The sequence below is a fragment of the Oncorhynchus keta genome, chromosome 25 (genome assembly GCF_023373465.1).
Source record: "Oncorhynchus keta strain PuntledgeMale-10-30-2019 chromosome 25, Oket_V2, whole genome shotgun sequence".
In the NCBI taxonomy this organism is placed as follows: Eukaryota; Metazoa; Chordata; class Actinopteri; order Salmoniformes; family Salmonidae; genus Oncorhynchus; species Oncorhynchus keta.
This window is the reverse complement of record NC_068445.1, coordinates 41,893,469-41,913,615: the sequence shown is the minus strand read 5'-3', so window position 1 is coordinate 41,913,615 and position 20,147 is coordinate 41,893,469. Positions and strand designations below refer to the sequence as shown.

Below are 20,147 nucleotides of genomic sequence, written 5' to 3'. Positions count from 1 at the left end.
TTGTGTGGGTGCTTTGCTGCAGGACGGACTGGTGCACTTCACAAAATAGATGGCATCATGAGGCAAGAAAATTATGTGGATATATTGAAGCAGCATTTCAAGACATCAGTCAGGAAGTTAAAGCTTGGTCGCAAATGGGTCTTCCAACTGGACAATGACCCCAGGCATACTTCGAAAGTTGTGGCAAAATGGCTTAAGGGCTACAAAGTCAGGGTATTGGAGTGGCCATCACATAGTACTGACCTCAATCCCATAGAAAATGTGTGGGCAGAACTGAAAAAGCGTGTGCGAGCAAGGAGGCTTACCAACCTGACTCAGTTACACCAACTCTGTCTGGAGAAATGGGCCAAAATTCACCCAACGTTGTGGGAAGCTTGTGGAAGGCTACCTTAAACGTTTGACCCAAGTTAATAATATATCTTAATGAGGTTTAGCATTGAGTGAGTGATTTGTCCCAGAAATATTTACAGTGCCTTGCGAAAGTATTCGGCCCCCTTGAACTTTGCGACCTTTTGCCACATTTCAGGCTTCAAACATAAAGATATAAAACTGTATTTTTTTGTGAAGAATCAACAACAAGTGGGACACAATCATGAAGTGGAACGACATTTATTGGATATTTCAAACTTTTTTAACAAATGAAAAACGGACAAATTGGGCGTGCAAAATTATTCAGCCCCCTTAAGTTAATACTTTGTAGCGCCACCTTTTGCTGCGATTACAGCTGTAAGTCGCTTGGGCTGATTGGTCATCTATTTGAACCATTAAATGGTTAATTCAATTAATTAACCTATCATTAATTAGATAACGAGGTTATATACAGGGGCTACCGGTACCGAGTCAATGTGGAGGCTGTATACAGGGGCTACCGGTACCGAGTCAATGTGGAGGTTATATACAGGGGCTACCGGTACCGAGTCAATGTGGAGGTTATATACAGGGGCTACCGGTACAGAGTCAATGTGGAGGCTATATACAGGGGCTACCGGTACCGAGTCAATGTGGAGGTTATATACAGGGGCTACCGGTACCGAGTCAATGTGGAGGTTATATACAGGGGCTACCGGTACCGAGTCAATGTGGAGGTTATATACAGGGGCTACCGGTACCGAGTCAATGTGGAGGTTATATACAGGGGCTACTGGTACAGAGTCAATGTGGAGGCTATATACAGGGGCTACCGGTACCGAGTCAATGTGGAGGTTATATACAGGGGCTACCGGTACCGAGTCAATGTGGAGGTTATATACAGGGGCTACCGGTAACGAGTCAATGTGGAGGCTGTATACAGGGGCTACCGGTACCGAGTCAATGTGGAGGTTATATACTGGGGCTACCGGTACCGAGTCAATGTGGAGGTTATATACTGGGGCTACCGGTACCGAGTCAATGTGGAGGCTGTATACAGGGGCTACCGGTACCGAGTCAATGTGGAGGTTATATACAGGGGCTACCGGTACCGAGTCAATGTGGAGGCTGTATACAGGGGCTACCGGTACCGAGTCAATGTGGAGGTTATATACTGGGGCTACCGGTACCGAGTCAATGTGGAGGTTATATACTGGGGCTACCGGTACCGAGTCAATGTGGAGGCTATATACAGGGGGTACCGGTACAGAGTCAATGTGGAGGTTATATACAGGGGCTACCGGTACCGAGTCAATGTGGAGGCTGTATACAGGGGCTACCGGTACCGAGTCAATGTGGAGGTTATATACTGGGGCTACCGGTACCGAGTCAATGTGGAGGTTATATACTGGGGCTACCGGTACCGAGTCAATGTGGAGGCTGTATACAGGGGCTACCGGTACCGAGTCAATGTGGAGGTTATATACAGGGGCTACCGGTACCGAGTCAATGTGGAGGCTGTATACAGGGGCTACCGGTACCGAGTCAATGTGGAGGAGGTTATATACTGGGGGCTACCAGTACAGAGTCAATGTGGAGGTTATATACAGGGGCTACCGGTACCGAGTCAATGTGGAGGCTGTATACAGGGGGTACCGGTACCGAGTCAATGTGGAGGCTATATACTGGGGCTACCGGTACCGAGTCAATGTGGAGGCTATATACAGGGGCTACCGGTACCGAGTCAATCTGGAGGCTGTATACAGGGGCTACCGGTACCGAGTCAATGTGGAGGTTATATACAGGGGCTACCGGTACCGAGTCAATGTGGAGGTTATATACAGGGGCTACCGGTACCGAGTCAATGTGGAGGTTATATACAGGGGCTACCGGTACCGAGTCAATGTGGAGGCTATATACAGGGGCTACCGGTACCGAGTCAATGTGGAGGCTATATACAGGGGCTACCGGTACCGAGTCAATGTGGAGGTTATATACAGGGGCTACCGGTACCGAGTCAATGTGGAGGCTATATACAGGGGCTACCGGTACCGAGTCAATGTGGAGGCTGTATACAGGGGCTACCGGTACCGAGTCAATGTGGAGGCTGTATACAGGGGCTACCGGTACCGAGTCAATGTGGAGGCTGTATACAGGGGCTACCGGTACCGAGTCAATGTGGAGGTTATATACAGGGGCTACCGGTACCGAGTCAATGTGGAGGCTATATACAGGGGCTACCGGTACCGAGTCAATGTGGAGGTTATATACAGGGGCTACCAGTACAGAGTCAATGTGGAGGTTATATACTGGGGCTACCGGTACAGAGTCAATGTGGAGGCTATATACAGGGGCTACCGGTACCGAGTCAATGTGGAGGTTATATACAGGGGCTACCGGTACCGAGTCAATGTGGAGGCTGTATACAGGGGCTACCGGTACGGAGTCAATGTGGAGGCTGTATACAGGGGCTACCGGTACCGAGTCAATGTGGAGGTTATATACAGGGGCTACCGGTACAGAGTCAATGTGGAGGCTGTATACAGGGGCTACCGGTACCGAGTCAATGTGGAGACTATATACAGGGGCTACCGGTACCGAGTCAATGTGGAGGCTGTATACAGGGGCTACCGGTACCGAGTCAATGTGGAGGCTGTATACAGGGGCTACCGGTACCGAGTCAATGTGGAGGTTATATACAGGGGCTACCGGTACAGAGTCAATATGGAGGCTATATACAGGGGCTACCGGAGAGTCAATAGGCTATATACAGGGGCTACCGGTACAGAGTCAATGTGGAGGCTATATACAGGGGCTACCAGTACAGAGTCAATGTGGAGGCTATATACAGGGGCTACCGGTACAGAGTCAATGTGGAGGCTGTATACAGGGGCTACCGGTACCGAGTCAATGTGGAGGTTATATACTGGGGCTACCAGTACAGAGTCAATGTGGAGGCTATATACAGGGGCTACCAGTACAGAGTCAATGTGGAGGCTATATACTGGGGCTACCAGTACAGAGTCAATGTGGAGGCTATATACAGGGGCTACCAGTACAGAGTCAATGTGGAGGCTATATACAGGGGGTACCAGTACAGAGTCAATGTGGAGGCTATATACAGGGGCTACCAGTACAGAGTCAATGTGGAGGCTATATACAGGGGGTACCAGTACAGAGTCAATGTGGAGGCTATATACAGGGGGTACCGGTACAGAGTCAATGTGGAGGCTATATACAGGTGGTACCGGTACAGAGTCAATGTGGAGGCTATATAAAGGGGGTACCGGTACAGAGTCAATGTGGAGGCTATATACATGGGGGTACCGGTACCGAGTCAATGTGGAGGCTATATACAGGTGGTACCGGTACAGAGTCAATGTGGAGGCTATATAAAGGGGGTACCGGTACAGAGTCAATGTGGAGCCTATATACAGGGGGGTACCAGTAGAGTCAATGTGGAGGCTATATACAGGGGGTACCGGTACAGAGTTAATGTGGAGGTTATATACAGGGGGTACCGGTACAGAGTCAATGTGGAGGCTATATACAGGTGGTACCGGTACAGAGTCAATGTGGAGGCTATATAAAGGGGGTACCGGTACAGAGTCAATGTGGAGGCTATATACAGGTGGTACCGGTACAGAGTCAATGTGGAGGCTGTATACAGGGGCTACCGGTACCGAGTCAATGTGGAGGCTGTATACAGGGGCTACCGGTACCGAGTCAATGTGGAGGTTATATACAGGGGCTACCGGTACAGAGTCAATATGGAGGCTATATACAGGGGCTACCGGTACAGAGTCAATGTGGAGGCTATATACAGGGGCTACCGGTACAGAGTCAATGTGGAGGCTATATACAGGGGCTACCAGTACAGAGTCAATGTGGAGGCTATATACAGGGGCTACCGGTACAGAGTCAATGTGGAGGCTGTATACAGGGGCTACCGGTACCGAGTCAATGTGGAGGTTATATACTGGGGCTACCAGTACAGAGTCAATGTGGAGGCTATATACAGGGGCTACCGGTACCGAGTCAATGTGGAGGTTATATACTGGGGCTACCAGTACAGAGTCAATGTGGAGGCTATATACAGGGGCTACCGGTACCGAGTCAATGTGGAGGCTATATACAGGGGGTACCAGTACAGAGTCAATGTGGAGGCTATATACAGGGGCTACCAGTACAGAGTCAATGTGGAGGCTATATACAGGGGGTACCAGTACAGAGTCAATGTGGAGGCTATATACAGGGGGTACCGGTACCGAGTCAATGTGGAGGCTATATAAAGGGGGTACCGGTACAGAGTCAATGTGGAGCCTATATACAGGGGGGTACCAGTAGAGTCAATGTGGAGGCTATATACAGGGGGGTACCGGTACAGAGTCAATGTGGAGGCTATATACATGGGGGTACCGGTACCGAGTCAATGTGGAGGCTATATACAGGTGGTACCGGTACAGAGTCAATGTGGAGGCTATATAAAGGGGGTACCGGTACAGAGTCAATGTGGAGCCTATATACAGGGGGGTACCAGTAGAGTCAATGTGGAGGCTATATACAGGGGGTACCGGTACAGAGTTAATGTGGAGGTTATATACAGGGGGTACCGGTACAGAGTCAATGTGGAGGCTATATACAGGTGGTACCGGTACAGAGTCAATGTGGAGGCTATATAAAGGGGGTACCGGTACAGAGTCAATGTGGAGCCTATATACAGGGGGTACCAGTAGAGTCAATGTGGAGGCTATATACAGGGGGTACCGGTACAGAGTTAATGTGGAGGTTATATACAGGGGGTACCGGTACAGAGTCAATGTGGAGGTTATATTCAGGGGGTACCGGTACCGAGTCAATGTGCTGGGGTACAGGATAGTCGAGGTAATTTGTAAGATGACTATGCATTGATACTAAACAGTGGGTAGGAGCAGTGTAAAAACAATGTAGATAGTCAGGGTGGCCATATGAATAGTTGTTCAGCAGGTTTATGGCTCGGGGGTAGAAGCTGGTAAGGAGCCTTTTGGTCCCAGACTTGGTGCTCCAGTATTGCTTGCCGTGCGGTAGCAGAGAGAACAGTCTATGACTTGGGTGACCGAAGGGAATTTGGCAGTTCTAACAGTCAGTTTCTTGATGGGCACATGACACAAACGTGTCTCGGAGCTCTACGGCTTGGTTTTTGCTCTGACAAGCGTTGTCAACTGTGGGAGCTTATATAGACAGGTGTGTGACTTCCCAAATCATGTCCAATCATATGAATTTACCACAGGTGGACAATCAAGTTGTTGAAATATCTCAAGGATGATCAGTGGAAACAAGGATGTACCTGAGCTCAATTTAGAGGAAAAGAGGTCAAATAGAGCAAGAAGTAGAGTCAAATGCTTCTTTTTTAATTTGATAGAAAACCTGAGAAATACATACATATATTACATTACATAATAAAAAAGAATATTTACATGCTTTTATTTTTTCCATTGGAAATGCTAGAAATGTCACTCAACTAGTAAGTCATATTGTGTAACAGATACTGACTTTGTACATTTAAAAAACAACTTTCTACGTGCCATTCAACAGTGTAAACATATATTTAGGCTGTCTTCAGGCAGTCTTCAGGCAGTCTTCAGGCAGTCTTTAGGCAGTCTTCAGGCTGTCTTCAGGCAGTCTTCAGGCAGTCTTTAGGCAGTCTTTAGGCAGTCTTCAGGCTGTCTTCAGGCAGTCTTTAGGCAGTCTTCAGGTAGTCTTTAGGCAGTCTTTAGGCAGTCTTTAGGCAGTCTTCAGGCAGTTTTCAGGCAGTCTTCAGGCAGTCTTTAGGCAGTCTTCATGCAGTCTTTAGGCAGTCTTTAGGCAGTCTTCAGGCAGTTTTCAGGCAGTCTTCAGGCAGTCTTTAGGCAGTCTTCAGGCAGTCTTTAGGCAGTCTTTAGGCAGTCTGTAGGCAGTCTTTAGGCAGTCTTCAGGCAGTCTTTAGGCAGTCTTCAGGCAGTTTTCAGGCAGTTTTCAGGCAGTCTTCAGGCAGTCTTTAGGCAGTCTTTAGGCAGTCTTTAGGAAGTCTTCAGGCAGTCTTCAGGCAGTCTTTAGGCAGTCTTCAGGCAGTCTTTAGGCAGTCTTCAGGCAGTTTTCAGGCAGTTTTCAGGCAGTCTTCAGGCAGTCTTCGGGCAGTCTTTAGGCAGTCTTTAGGCAGTCTTCAGGCAGTCTTCAGACAGTTTTCAGGCAGTTTTCAGGCAGTCTTCAGGCAGTTTTCAGGCAGTCTTTGGGCAGTCTTCAGGCAGTTTTCAGGCAGTCTTCAGGCAGTCTTTAGGCAGTCTTCAGGCAGTCTTTAGGCAGTCTTTAGGCCGTCTTCAGGTAGTCTTTAGGCAGTTTTCAGGCAGTCTTTAGGCAGTCTTCAGGTAGTCTTTAGGCAGTCTTTAGGCAGTCTTCAGGTAGTCTTCAGGCAGTCTTTAGGCAGTCTTCAGGTAGTCTTCAGGCAGTCTTCAGGCAGTCTTTAGGCAGTCTTTAGGCAGTCTTTAGGCAGTCTTCAGGCAGTCTTCAGTTCACTGCACACTCCTGAAAGGAAAAACAATCATTATCCATATATCATTAGTACATATATCATTAGTACATATATCATTAGTACATATATCAGTAATACATATATAATGTACATATTGTAATATACATATTACTGATATAATGCTGATGTACTGATATAATACTGATATAATGATGTACTGATATAGTACTGATATAATACTGACATACTGATATAATACTGATATAATGATATACTGATATAGTACTGATATACTAGTGATGTACTGATATCATATTGAAATACTGATATAATAATGAAATACTGATATAATACTGATGTACTGATATAATACTGAAATAATGATATAATACTGATGTACTGATATAATACTGAAATACCGATGTAATACTGATGTACTGATATAGTACTGATGTAATACTGATGTACTGATATAATGCTGAAATACTGATGTAATACTGATGTACTGATATAATATGGTAAATACTGATAGAATACTGATGTACTGATATAATATGGAAATACTGATGTAATACTGATGTACTGAGTATTGCTCTGTTGAGAAAGATGCATATGGATCAGTTAGTGTGTATTGAATCTGTAATGAAGTCTGCATATGTTGTCCTCACCTGTGTTTTTTCATTATTTTCTCAATGGTTTTCTTGGCAAATGGAGCCTCTGGATTCAGACACTTTTTCCCTTTTCCGTTCTTCAGAGTGACACTGAATATACAAGGAGAGAGAGACTACTGTTAGAAGTTAGCCTTCACCACTTTCCAACTGAGCATATAGAGAAATAATATTATCCTACTAGCAGGTGTACAAATAAATAGCAACATTTACCATTGTGTCCATCTACTGAGCTGGTCACAATATGCACTGATATTAATATGGTACAGACAGACAGACAGACAGACAGACAGACAGACAGACAGACAGACAGACAGACAGACAGACAGACTTCTTACATGATCTCCATGTTCCTGCAGGAGTGGCTGGAGGTGTACACCTCGAGCTTCTCAATGTGACGAGATTTAACGTGGTTCACCAGTCCATTCAGACACAGGCACCGAGCTTTAGAATGACCCACCTGGCCTGGAGATGACAAGAAAGGTTTATGGCAGGTTTGGTTATGGCATTATTGCAGCTAAGAACTAAACTCTTCAGTCAGAAATCAAACCTATTGTTTTACTACACATCTCCCAGGCTTTGCAAGTCAATTCATATGCTACAGATTTCTAATAAAGATGTCAACGATATTAGAAATATAATTGAAGATATTTCAGAGATGTTACCTTCAACATTGACCAGGAGCAGACAGGCCAGGAAGCTGATGAGGACCGTTGATGTCATCGTGTTGGTCATGGATACTGCTTCTTCAGTTTCTTTCAGAGTCTGGATGGACAGCTCAGTCAAGTGATGAACGTTGTGAAAGGAGGAGAGAAGTGATAGAAGTTGTGAATGGAGGAGAGCTTGGCTTGTATTTATACTGAATTCCTTGCCCTCTCTGGCAGTCATCCAATGAGAGTGGGAGGAAGATGAAAGCGGGAGTTTTTCCCTTTTCCCTGCTTCTCCTTTCACACTAGACATCTTGTTTCTCAGAAACACTCTCTGACAGTAGACCAGGAGGCATGTTGAAGGCAGGGGGAAACAGCCTCTCTGACAGTAGACCAGGAGGCATGTTGAAGGCAGGGGGAAACAGCCTCTCTGACAGGGAACCAGGAGGCATGTTGAAGGCAGGGGGAAACAGCCTCTCTGACAGTAGACCAGGAGGCATGTTGAAGGCAGGGGGAAACAGCCTCTCTGACAGTAGACCAGGAGGCATGTTGAAGGCAGGGGGAAACAGCCTCTCTGACAGTAGACCAGGAGGCATGTTGAAGGCAGGGGGAAACAGCCTCTCTGACAGTAGACCAGGAGGCATGTTGAAGGCAGGGGGAAACAGCCTCTCTGACAGGGAACCAGGAGGCATGTTGAAGGCAGGGGGAAACAGCCTCTCTGACAGGGAACCAGGAGGCATGTTGAAGGCAGGGGGAAACAGCCTCTCTGACAGTAGACCAGGAGGCATGTTGAAGGCAGGGGGAAACAGCCTCTCTGACAGGGAACCAGGAGGCATGTTGAGACCAGGAGGCAGGAGGCATGTTGAAGGCAGGGGGAAACAGCCTCTCTGACAGTAGACCAGGAGGCATGTTGAAGGCAGGGGGAAACAGCCTCTCTGACAGTAGACCAGGAGGCATGTTGAAGGCAGGGGGAAACAGCCTCTCTGACAGTAGACCAGGAGGCATGTTGAAGGCAGGGGGAAACAGCCTCTCTGACAGGGAACCAGGAGGCATGTTGAAGGCAGGGGGAAACAGCCTCTCTGACAGTAGACCAGGAGGGATGTTGAAGGCAAACAGCCTCTCTGACAGTAGACCAGGAGGGATGTTGAAGGCAGGGGGAAACAGCCTCTCTGACAGTAGACCAGGAGGGATGTTGAAGGCAGGGGAAACAGCCTCTCTGACAGTAGACCAGGAGGCATGTTGAAGGCAGGGGAAACAGCCTCTCTGACAGGGAACCAGGAGGGATGTTGAGGAGGCATGTTGAAGGGAACCAGGAGGCATGTTGAAGGCACAGCCTCTCTGACAGTAGACCAGGAGGCATGTTGAAGGCAGGGCCTCTCTGACAGGGAACCAGGAGGCATGTTGAAGGCAGGGGGAAACAGCCTCTCTGAGCCAGGAGGGATGTTGAAGGCTCTGACAGTAGACCAGGAGGCATGTTGAAGGCAGGGGGAAACAGCCTCTCTGACAGTAGACCAGGAGGCATGTTGAAGGCAGGGGAAACAGCCTCTCTGACAGTAGACCAGGAGGCATGTTGAAGGCAGGGGGAAACAGCCTCTCTGACAGTAGACCAGGAGGCATGTTGAAGGCAGGGGAAACAGCCTCTCTGTTGTTGAAGGCAGGGGGAAACAGCCTCTCTGACAGTAGACCAGGAGGCATGTTGAAGGCAGGGGGAAACAGCCTCTCTGACAGTAGACCAGGAGGCATGTTGAAGGCAGGGGGAAACAGCCTCTCTGACAGTAGACCAGGAGGCATGTTGAAGGCAGGGGGAAACAGCCTCTCTGACAGGGAATGACCTACTCCATAACCGTACAGGGTTTGAATTACGGGGGGTTACATAATAGAAATATCAATGTGAGCCCCCTCCATATTGCCACCATCAAAACTCAATGTATAGATCGAACCCTTTTCCCATAAAATATCTAAACAGTAAAAGGGAAGCATGTTGGAGGCATGATATGATCCAAGCTGTCTGAGCAGCACTGAAGAGGACCTTGCATTGCATGACCAAATCCTCCCTGATATTCTGTTGAATGAGAGACAACTATACATTTTCCTGAGAACTCAAAAGACGAATCTCATGTGCAAATACATTCTGGCTATGTAAAAATGTAAAAATAATCCTTATCAAATGTACACTATGCAGGGAGTTGGTAACAGCTCCCCAGTAGCTGTACAATATAACACAAATACCATAAAACAAATGCAATATTGTGTTTGTGTTAGTAGAGTCTGAATAATGGATAAAAGTACAAGGTTCATTGTATCAATCTGGTATATTTATAACATGAATTGATTCACCTAATCAATAAGAGGACTGTGTTAATTGTAGACTACTGTAGAATAACTGACTGGGAGACAAGCAGATTCTGTGGAAAGGTTCCCGTTTCCAGGAAAGAAGTTTAGGTGTCCTTTGAAAAAAAGGCCAAATGAAAGTGAAAGTGAACTTGAATACAGGCCGAGTTCCCTCCTGATTGAAGGAATGTAGTTTCAGTTCTGGACTTTCCCTTTCACCTCTAACATCTGGTCGGTTTAAATCAAAATCAAATCAATCTTTGTTTGTCACATGCGCCGAATACAACAAGTATAGACCTTACCGTGAAATGTTTACTTTACAAGCCCTTTTTTTCCAATACCTCACAAAGATGGGCACTGATTGGTGTATCAATACACCCAGTCACTACAAAGATACAGTCGCAACTTCCTAACTCAGTTGCCAAAGAGGAAGTAATCCGCTCAGGGATTTCCCCATGAGGCTAATGGTGATTTTAAAACAGTAACAGAGTTGAATGGCCGTGATAGGAGAAAACTGAGGATGGATCAACGGCATAGTTACTCCACAATACTAACCTAAATGACAGAGTGAAAAGAAGAATGTCTGTACAGAATAAAATATGTTCCAAAAGATGCATCCTGTTTTCAACAAGGCACTAAAGTAAAACTGCCAAAAATGGGGCAAAGAAACAAACTTTTTTGTCCTAAAAAAAAAAGAAGGTATATTTGGCGCAAATACAAGACATCACTGAGTGTCACTCTTCATATTTTCAAGCATGGTGGTGGCTGCATCATGTTATGGGTATGCTTGTCATCGGCAAGGATGTCAAATGAAACGGAATAAAGCAAAGCACAGGCAAAATCCTAGTGGAAAACCTGTTTCAGTCTGCTTTCCACCAGACACTGGGAGACACATTCACCTTTCAGCAGGACAATAGCCTAAAACACAAGGCCAAATGTACACTGGAGTTTCTTACCAAGACGACATTGAATGTTCCTCAGTGGTCTAGTTACAGTTTTCTTATTTATCATTCATTTCTACTGGCCGCGAAATAATCATCTGAAACACAGCAAAGGCGTCCAACAAATTTGTAGTCACAAGCTTGATGTAGTCATTCCGTGTGAATATGGGACCAACTACTTTACTTTCTACTACTTTAATACACACATAAGTGAATTTGTCCCAAAACTTTCGGTCTCCTAAAATGAGGGGGGTCTATGTACAAAAAGTGTTGTAATTTACTGAGGAAGTACAGTTCCCACTCAGCCCAGTCAAAACTGTTCGCTGCTCTGGCTCCCCAATGGTGGAACACACTCCCTCACGACGCCAGGACAGCGGAGTCAATCACCACCTTCCGGAGACACCTGAAACCCCACCTCTTTAAGGAACACCTAGGATAGGATAAAGTAATCCTTCTCACCCCCCTTAAAAGATTTAGATGCACTATTGTAAAGTGGCTGTTCCACTGGGTGTCATAAGGTGAATGCACCAATTTGTAAGTCGCTCTGGATAAGAGCGTCTGCTAAATGACTTAAATGTAAATGTAAATGTAATGTAAATGTAATGTAAATGTAATGTAAATGTAAATGTAAATGTAATGTAAATGTAAATGTAAATGTAATGTAAATGTAATGTAAATGTAATGTAATGTAATGTAAATGTAATGTAAATGTAATGTAAATGTAAATGTAAATGTAATGTAAATGTAATGTAAATGTAAATGTAAATGTAATGTAAATGTAATGTAAATGTAATGTAAATGTAAATGTAAATGTAATGTAAATGTAATGTAAATGTAATGTAATGTAAATGTAAATGTAATGTAAATGTAATGTAAATGTAATGTAAATGTAATTTCTAAACGGTTATATGTATATATAAAAAATACCCTCAAATTAAAGCTGACAGTCTGCACTTTAAACTCACAGTCATTGTATCATTTAATATCCAAAGTGCTGGAGCACAGAGACAGAACAACATGAAAACATTCACTGTCCCATTACTTTTTTGGAGCTCACTGTATTTGTCCTTTGCACTCCTCCAGGGATACCAGATCCTGGAGTTTTAGGTTGGCTCAGAGGGAATTCCTTCGTGATCGTCAGGGATCGTAGGAAATATGTTTTATGTAGTTGATTTAATGCACCAGATTGAAGACATCAGTGAGAAGGTAGAAGAAGTCTGTGAGGTAGACCTTTGAGAAGTGAAACTACTCTCCTTTGATTCCTCAGACTGTTTTTCCTTTACTTCTATTTTTACTTGGTCCTCTGCCACACAAGCCTGTTGGGTGTTACAGACACACAAGGACACCACTGCTTTCCTTGAAATCAAACCATTTCCTTACTATCCCATTTAGCTATGTTGTTGATTCATCCTCAGTTCTCTCCTTTCACAGCCATTCAACTCTGTAACTGTTTTAAAGTCACCATTGGCCTCGTGGTGAAATCCCTGAGTGGTTTCCTTCCTCTTTCTCAACTGAGTTAGGAAGGACGTCTGTATCTTTGTAGGGACCGGGTGTATTCATACACCATCCAAAGTGTAATTAATATCTTCCCCAGGCTCAAAGGGATATTCAGCGTCTGCTTTTTATTTATTTTTACCAATCGGTGCCCTTCTTTGCGAGGCTTTGAAAAACCACCGTTATTCATCAGTAACCACATACATACAGGGCCTTCAGAAAGTACTCACACCCCTTGACTTTTTCCAAAATGGATGTTGCACAGACTCATCCTGTGTTAAATAATAGGGGTTAACATGATGTTTGAATGACTACTCCATCTCTGTACCCCACACATACAAGTATCTGTAAGGTCCCTCAGTAAAGCAGTGAATTTCAAGCACAGATTCAATCACAAAGACCACTAATGCTTTAATGACTTCCTCAGCTCAAGTGGATCTGTTCATTTAAAAGCCCCCTTTTCTGGTCCCTCACCACCGACCAAAGGCCACATCTCGGCCACCAAACCAGTTAAAGGAGGGGGGAACTAACGTCTGCTGTCCGTGTGTCAGAGGCCTGGTCCCTCACCACCGACCAAAGGCCACATCTCGGCCACCAAACCGGTTAAAGGAGGGGGGAACTAACGTCTGCTGTCCGTGTGTCAGAGGCCTGGTGCCTCACCGCTCGACCAAAGTGTTTGTGCGCGTGCCTCAAAGTAATCTAATTTTAGCACATGCCTTTTCATGGTGGAAGGCAGTCAGAGATTTCAGACTAGATACCAAAATTGAGCAAATTTCCACTAAAATAATGTTTATGTAATCTTCCTTATTTGATTGACCATCCCGTCCCCTTACTGGGTAAACTGGTATCTACTGACAAATGAAAGTGCCTATACCAATTACCCCACCGAAGACATTCTCTAAAAAAAAGTGTACTCTGTCATAACAGACTTCATATGGGCAAATAAAACTCATAGAACTAAAAGGAATGTTTTACATCTCCACTGAGGGTGGTTTTAACCTTCCTAAGTCTGCGGGTGGTTTTAACCTTCCTAAGTCTGAGGGTGGTTTTAACCTTCCGAAGTCTGAGGGTGGTTTTAACCTTCCTAAGTCTGAGGGTGGTTTTAACCTTCCTAAGTCTGAGGGTGGTTTTAACCTTCCTAAGTCTGAGGGTGGTTTTAACCTTCCTAAGTCTGAGGGTGGTTTTAACCTTCCTAAGTCTGCGGGTGGTTTTAACCTTCCTAAGTCTGAGGGTGGTTTTAACCTTCCTAAGTCTGAAGGTGGTTTTAACCTCCCTAAGTCTGAGGGTGGTTTTAACCTTCCTAAGTCTGAGGGTGGTTTTAACCTTCCTAAGTCTGCGGGTGGTTTTAACCTTCCGAAGTCTGAGGGTGGATTTAACCTTCCTAAGTCTGAGGGTGGTTTTAACCTTCCTAAGTCTGAAGGTGGTTTTAACCTCCCTAAGTCTGAGGGTGGTTTTAACCTTCCTAAGTCTGAGGGTGGTTTTAACCTTCCTAAGTCTGCGTCTGAGTGGTTTTAACCTTCCTAAGTCTGAGGGTGGTTTTAGTCTGAGGGTGGATTTAACCTTCCTAAGTCTGAGGATGGTTTTAACCTTCCTAAGTCTGAGGGTGGTTTAAACCTTCCTGAGTCTGAGGGTGGTTTTAACCTTCCAAAGTCTGAGGGTGGTTTTAACCTTCCTAAGTCTGAAGGTGGTTTTAACCTCCCTAAGTCTGAGGGTGGTTTTAACCTTCCTAAGTCTGAGGGTGGTTTTAACCTCCCTAAGTCTGAGGGTGGTTTTAACCTTCCTAAGTCTGAGGGTGGTTTTAACCTTCCTAAGTCTGAGGGTGGTTTAAACCTTCCTAAGTGTGAGGGTGGTTTTAACCTTCCAAAGTCTGAGGGTGGTTTTAACCTTCCTAAGTCTGAAGGTGGTTTTAACCTCCCTAAGTCTGAGGGTGGTTTTAACATTCCTAAGTCTGAGGGTGGTTTTAACCTTCCTAAGTCTGAGGGTGATTTTAACCTTCCTAAGTCAGGGGGTGGTTTTAACCTTCCTAAGTCTGAGGGTGGTTTTATCCTTCCTAAATCTGAGGGTGGTTTAACCTTCCTATGTCTGAGGGTGGTTTTAACCTTCCTAAGTCTGAGGGTGGTTTTAACCTTCCTAAGTCTGAGGGTGGTTTTAACCTCCCTAAGTCTGAGGGGGGTTTTAACCTTCCTAAGTCTGAGGGTGGTTTTAACCTTCCAAAGTCTGAGGGTGGCTTTAACATTCCTAAGTCTGAGGGTGGTTTTAACCTTCCTAAGTCTGAGGGTGGTTTTAACCTTCCTAAGTCTGAGGGTGGTTTTAACCTTCCTAAGTCTGAGGGTGGTTTTAACCTTCCTAAGTCTGAGGGTGGTTTTAACCTTCCTAAGTCTGAGGGTGGTTTTAACCTTCCTAAGTCTGAGGGTGGTTTTAACCTTCCTAAGTCTGAGGGTGGTTTTAACCTTCCTAAGTCTGAGGGTGGTTTTAACCTTCCTAAGTCTGAGGGTGGTTTTAACCTCCCTAAGTCTGAGGGTGGTTTTAACCTTCCTAAATCTGAGGGTGGTTTTAACGAAATTATAGATAACTAAAATGTTCCCTTTATCCAGTAAAAACACATGCAAGAGACAAAAAATCACAAATTCTACAGCACAACAACAGAGTGATGTCTTAATTGTAAAACTAACAATGACTCAATAACCCATGCCTTCTGGGAACGCAATCAAGTCCAGGAAGTTATGGGCGGAGTTAGAATGTTGGCTGTTAGAAGTATTACAATGTAAATGTAAGGTCTGCATATTTCAAGACATTATATGAGGGGGCGGTGAGATGCCCGACGGGTTGGACGACACTCTTCTAGTCAATTGTCATGAAAAAACATATACTTAAAAACTGAGAACAGGTGGGTCTGGACAGGTAGGTCTGGACAGGTGGGTCTGGACAGGTGGGTCTGGACAGGTGGGTCTGGACAGGTGGGTCTGGACAGGTGGGTCTGGGTATGTTATCTTTTGTATATTTTGTTTTGTGTTGTTTAAAATAAAATTAAAATAACAATAACAATAAATGAGAGTGGTGCTCTAACAACAATTATTATGTAGTCAAACTTTGACCAACAAATAGGAACCCAGTAGCTTAGACTTGATGTCCATTTTGAAACAGGAATAGAATGAATGGTCATTGACCCAGTCCTCCTGACCCAGTCCCCCTGACCCAATCCTCCTGACCCAGTCCCCCTGACCCAGTCCTCCTGACCCAGTCCCCCTGACCCAGTCCTCCTGACCCAGTCCCCCTGACCCAGTCCTCCTGACCCAGTCCCCCTGACCCAGTCCCCCTGACCCAGTCCCCCTGACCCAGTCCTCCTGACCCAGTCCTCCTGACCCAGTCCCCCTGACCCAGTCCTCCTGACCCAGTCCCCCTGACCCAGTCCTCCTGACCCAGTCCCCCTGTCCCAGTCCCACTGACCCAGTCCTCCTGACCCAGTCCCCCTGACCCAGTCCTCCTGACCCAGTCCCACTGACCCAGTCCCCCTGTCCCAGTTCACCTGACCCAGTCCTCCTGACCCAGTCCCCCTAACCCAGTCCTCCTGACTCAGTCCCCCTGTCCCCTGACCCAGTCCCCCTGACCCAGTCCCCTGACCCAGTCCCCAGCCCAGAGCGCCAAACAGAATAGTTAGTGGGTTCGTAGTGGCCTAGCATGTATAATAATATGAATATTAATCATAATTTACAGTAACATACCGTAATACTGCTTAGCAGAAACGTTTAGCCAAAAGATAACATTTCACCATTTTACCTCCCTGACCCAGCCTAGGGCCTAGGATAGACATCTGTAACCACTGGCTCTGACTGACTGGCTCTCTGGCTCTGACTGACTGGCTCTCTGGCTCTGACTGACTGGCTCTCTGGCTCTGACTGACTGGCTCTCTGGCTCTGACTGGATGGCAGTGTTGTGTATTCCTCGATGCCCAAAAATGTACCAAGAAACTTTTAATTTTTTTATTTTCTATCTTTTGTCTCTCTCGTATTCCATAAAATGTCCTTCAATTCACAAGAGGCTGAATGTATCTCACTGGAGAAAGCATCCGAGCGAGCAAAACAGCCACCCTCTGTCTCTGTATACGTAGCACATCTATCTGATGCTGTCTGGTAATAAAGAGTATGACATTGTTGCAGTCCGTAGCATTGAATGCAAGGGAAGCCGGTGAACATATGACCTGCCTTCATAAAAAAAGTATCAAATAATAGCCAATCGGTGTTGAGCTAAACAGAGTGAGCTCAACTGTGATTGGTCGTGGCGCACCAACAACAACAAAAAATGTCAAGGGAAGCCCGTTTGGATTTGGCTTCAGACCAATCACATCACAAACCAAACATCATTATTGACAACAACAAAAAAACGTATTTTTGCATCTTGTCTTGTTGTTTTTCCTCCAGCCCTGGGTGTACAGACGCTCTGCTATCTGCATGGTGTGCTGCCAACCAATACCTAAAATGGAAGCGAACACACTTCAGACACACTCTTCAGAGGACCACAATGCAAATACACAATATATACAAAAGTATGTGGACACCTTCCAATTAGTGCATTTGGCTAGTTGAGCCACACCTGTTACTGACAGGTGTATAAATTTGAGCACACAGCCATGCAATCTCGATAGACCAATACTGGCAATATAATCGCCTTAATGAAGAGCTCAGTGACTTTCAACGTGGCACCGTAAATAGGATGCCACCTTTCCAACAAGTCAGTTAGCCTTGCTAGAGCTGCCCTGGTCAAATGTAAGTGCTGTTATTGTGAAGTGGAAATGTCTAGGAGCAACAACGGCTCAGACACGAAGTGGTAGGCCACACAAGCTCACAGAACGGGACCACCGAATGCTGAAGTGTGTAAAAGAATGTCTGTCCTCAGTTGTAACACTCACTAACAAGTTCCAAATTGCCTCTGGAAGCAACGTCAGCACAATAACTCTTTGTCGGAAGCTTTATGAAATGGGTTTCCATGGCCAAGCACACAAGCATAAGATCACCATGCCAATCGTCGGCTCGAGTGGAGTAAAGCTCACCGCCATTGGACTCTGGAGCAGTGGAAACGCGTTCTCTGGAGTGATGCATCATGCTTCACCATCTGGCAGTCCGATGGACGAATCTGGGTTTGGCGGATGCCAGGACAACGCTACCTGCCCCAATGCATAGTGCCAACTGTAAAGTTTGGTGGAGGAGGAATAATGGTCTGGGGCTGTTTTTCATGGTTTGGGCTAGGACCCGTAGTTCCACTGAAGGGAAATCTTAACGCCACAGCATAACAATGACATTCTAGACGATTCTGTGCTTCCAACCTTGTGGCACAAGATTGGGGAAGGCTCTTTCCTGTTTCAGCATGACAATGTGCCCGAGGTTGGTGTGGAAGAACTTGACTGGCCTGCACAGAGCCCTGACATCAACCCCATTGAACACCTTTGGGATGAATGGGAACGCGGACTGCTAGCCAGGCCTAATCACCCAACATCAATGCCTGACCTCACTAATCCTCGTGGCTGAATGGATGCAAGTCCCAGTAGCAATGTTCCAACATCTGGTGGAAAGCCTTCCCAGAAGAGTGGAGGCTATTATAGCAGCGAAGGGGGGACCGACTCCATATTAATGCCCATGATTTTGGAATGAGATGTTTGACAAGCAGGTGTCCACATACTTTTGGTAACATAGTGTAAGTTGCAATAATTTTATTACAACCATCACCATCACTCATTCATATATCTTTATGGACATATTATTTATCCCTTTACACTTGTGTGTATAAGGTAGTAGTTTTGGAATTGTTAGCTAGATTACTCGTTGGTTATTACTGCATTGTCGGACCTAGAAGCACAAGCATTTCGCTACACTCGCATTAACATCTGCTAACCGTGTGTATGTGACAAATAAAATTGGATTTGATTTGAACCTTGATGATAGTAAATACAGTGTATACACTTCTGCTGAATTGTGTAGTTATTTAGCAGATATCTTGAAGAAGGTTTAACCTTCAATGATCACGATACCTGCTGGCCATAGCCGTATATGTAAGAGATAAACAATTCCACAATGTGTTAGCGGGGCACAACTAACTTTCCACAGAGTTGCATTATTTTCCAGAGAACACATAGAGCCTCGAGTTAATTATCCCTTTTATAACAAGGTTATCGTTTAACACATTTGTCACAAGAAATGTGTTCTCATTTGTTGGTAGAAATTTGTTCAACATCCACTGAAGTAAGTTAGCTAGCAAGTTAACTAGATAGCTACAGTAGCTAGTTCCCTTGGTAACCAAACCATCAGGTACTAACTTGCTATTATTAAAATCGAATTCAACAATGTTTTCTATTTGACTTTTTTCTTTCAAAAGCAGCTCAAACATAGAACGTGTATTTTATTTAACCTTTATTTTATCAGGGAGTCATACTGAGACCAAGGTCTCTTTTACAGATGAGCCCTGAATTACATATTAATGCCTGAAAATACACATATCAAGACATAAATACAAAATGCACAAAGAAAGAAAAACAAACCCATTCATCAGTAATTTGGTCCTCAACCAGCTTTCTGAATGGCCCCTAGAGGCACCAAAATATCACATTCCTCAGTAATATGGTCCTCAACCAGCTTTCTGAATGGCCCCTAGAGGCACCAAAATATCACATTCCTCAGTAATATGGTCCTCAACCAGCTTTCTGAATGGCCCCTAGAGGCACCAAAGCATCACATTCATCAGTAATTTGGTCCTCAACCAGCTTTCTGAATGGCCCCTAGAGGCACCAAAACATCACATTCATCAGTAATTTGGTCCTCAACCAGCTTTCTGAATGGCCCCTAGAGGCACCAAAACATCACATTCATCAGTAATATGGTCCTCAACCAGCTTTCTGAATGGCCCCTAGAGGCACCAAAACATCACATTCATCAGTAATATGGTCCTCAAGCAGCTTTCTGAATGGCCCCTAGAGGCACCAAAACATCACATTCATCAGTAATATGGTCCTCAAGCAGCTTTCTGAATGGCCCCTAGAGGCACCAAAACATCACATTCATCAGTAATATGGTCCTCAACCAGCTTTCTGAATGGCCCCTAGAGGCACCAAAACATCACATTCATCAGTAATATGGTCCTCAAGCAGCTTTCTGAATGGCCCCTAGAGGCACCAAAACATCACATTCATCAGTAATATGGTCCTCAACCAGCTTTCTGAATGGCCCCTAGAGGCACCAAAACA

The 20,147-nt window shown here is 45.2% G+C and overlaps 1 protein-coding gene across 1 annotated transcript; it reads right to left on the bottom strand.

Annotated features, from left to right (window-relative positions):
- Nucleotides 1–5,735: 5,735 nt before the first annotated feature.
- Nucleotides 5,736–8,320, bottom strand: LOC118357958 (C-X-C motif chemokine 11-1-like). Its single transcript, XM_035735267.2, has 4 exons — nt 8,169–8,320; nt 7,842–7,968; nt 7,504–7,596; nt 5,736–6,888 (listed from the first exon to the last, which is right to left on the bottom strand). The coding sequence occupies exons 1-4, from the start codon at nt 8,236–8,238 to the stop codon at nt 6,876–6,878; spliced, it is 303 nt and encodes a 100-aa protein (XP_035591160.1). The 5' UTR covers nt 8,239–8,320; the 3' UTR covers nt 5,736–6,875.
- Nucleotides 8,321–20,147: the final 11,827 nt, after the last annotated feature.

Bases quoted from the DNA above. Each gene is read 5' to 3' on its own strand.
- LOC118357958 (XM_035735267.2), bottom strand. From the start codon at position 8,238: ATGACCAACACGATGACATCAACGGTCCTCATCAGCTTCCTGGCCTGT. The intron at 7,969-8,168 runs GTAACATCTCTG...TGTCATCTCCAG, and splicing joins GCTCCTGGTCAATGTTGAAG to GCCAGGTGGGTCATTCTAAA. The intron at 7,597-7,841 runs GTAAGAAGTCTG...TTGTATATTCAG, and splicing joins TGCAGGAACATGGAGATCAT to TGTCACTCTGAAGAACGGAA.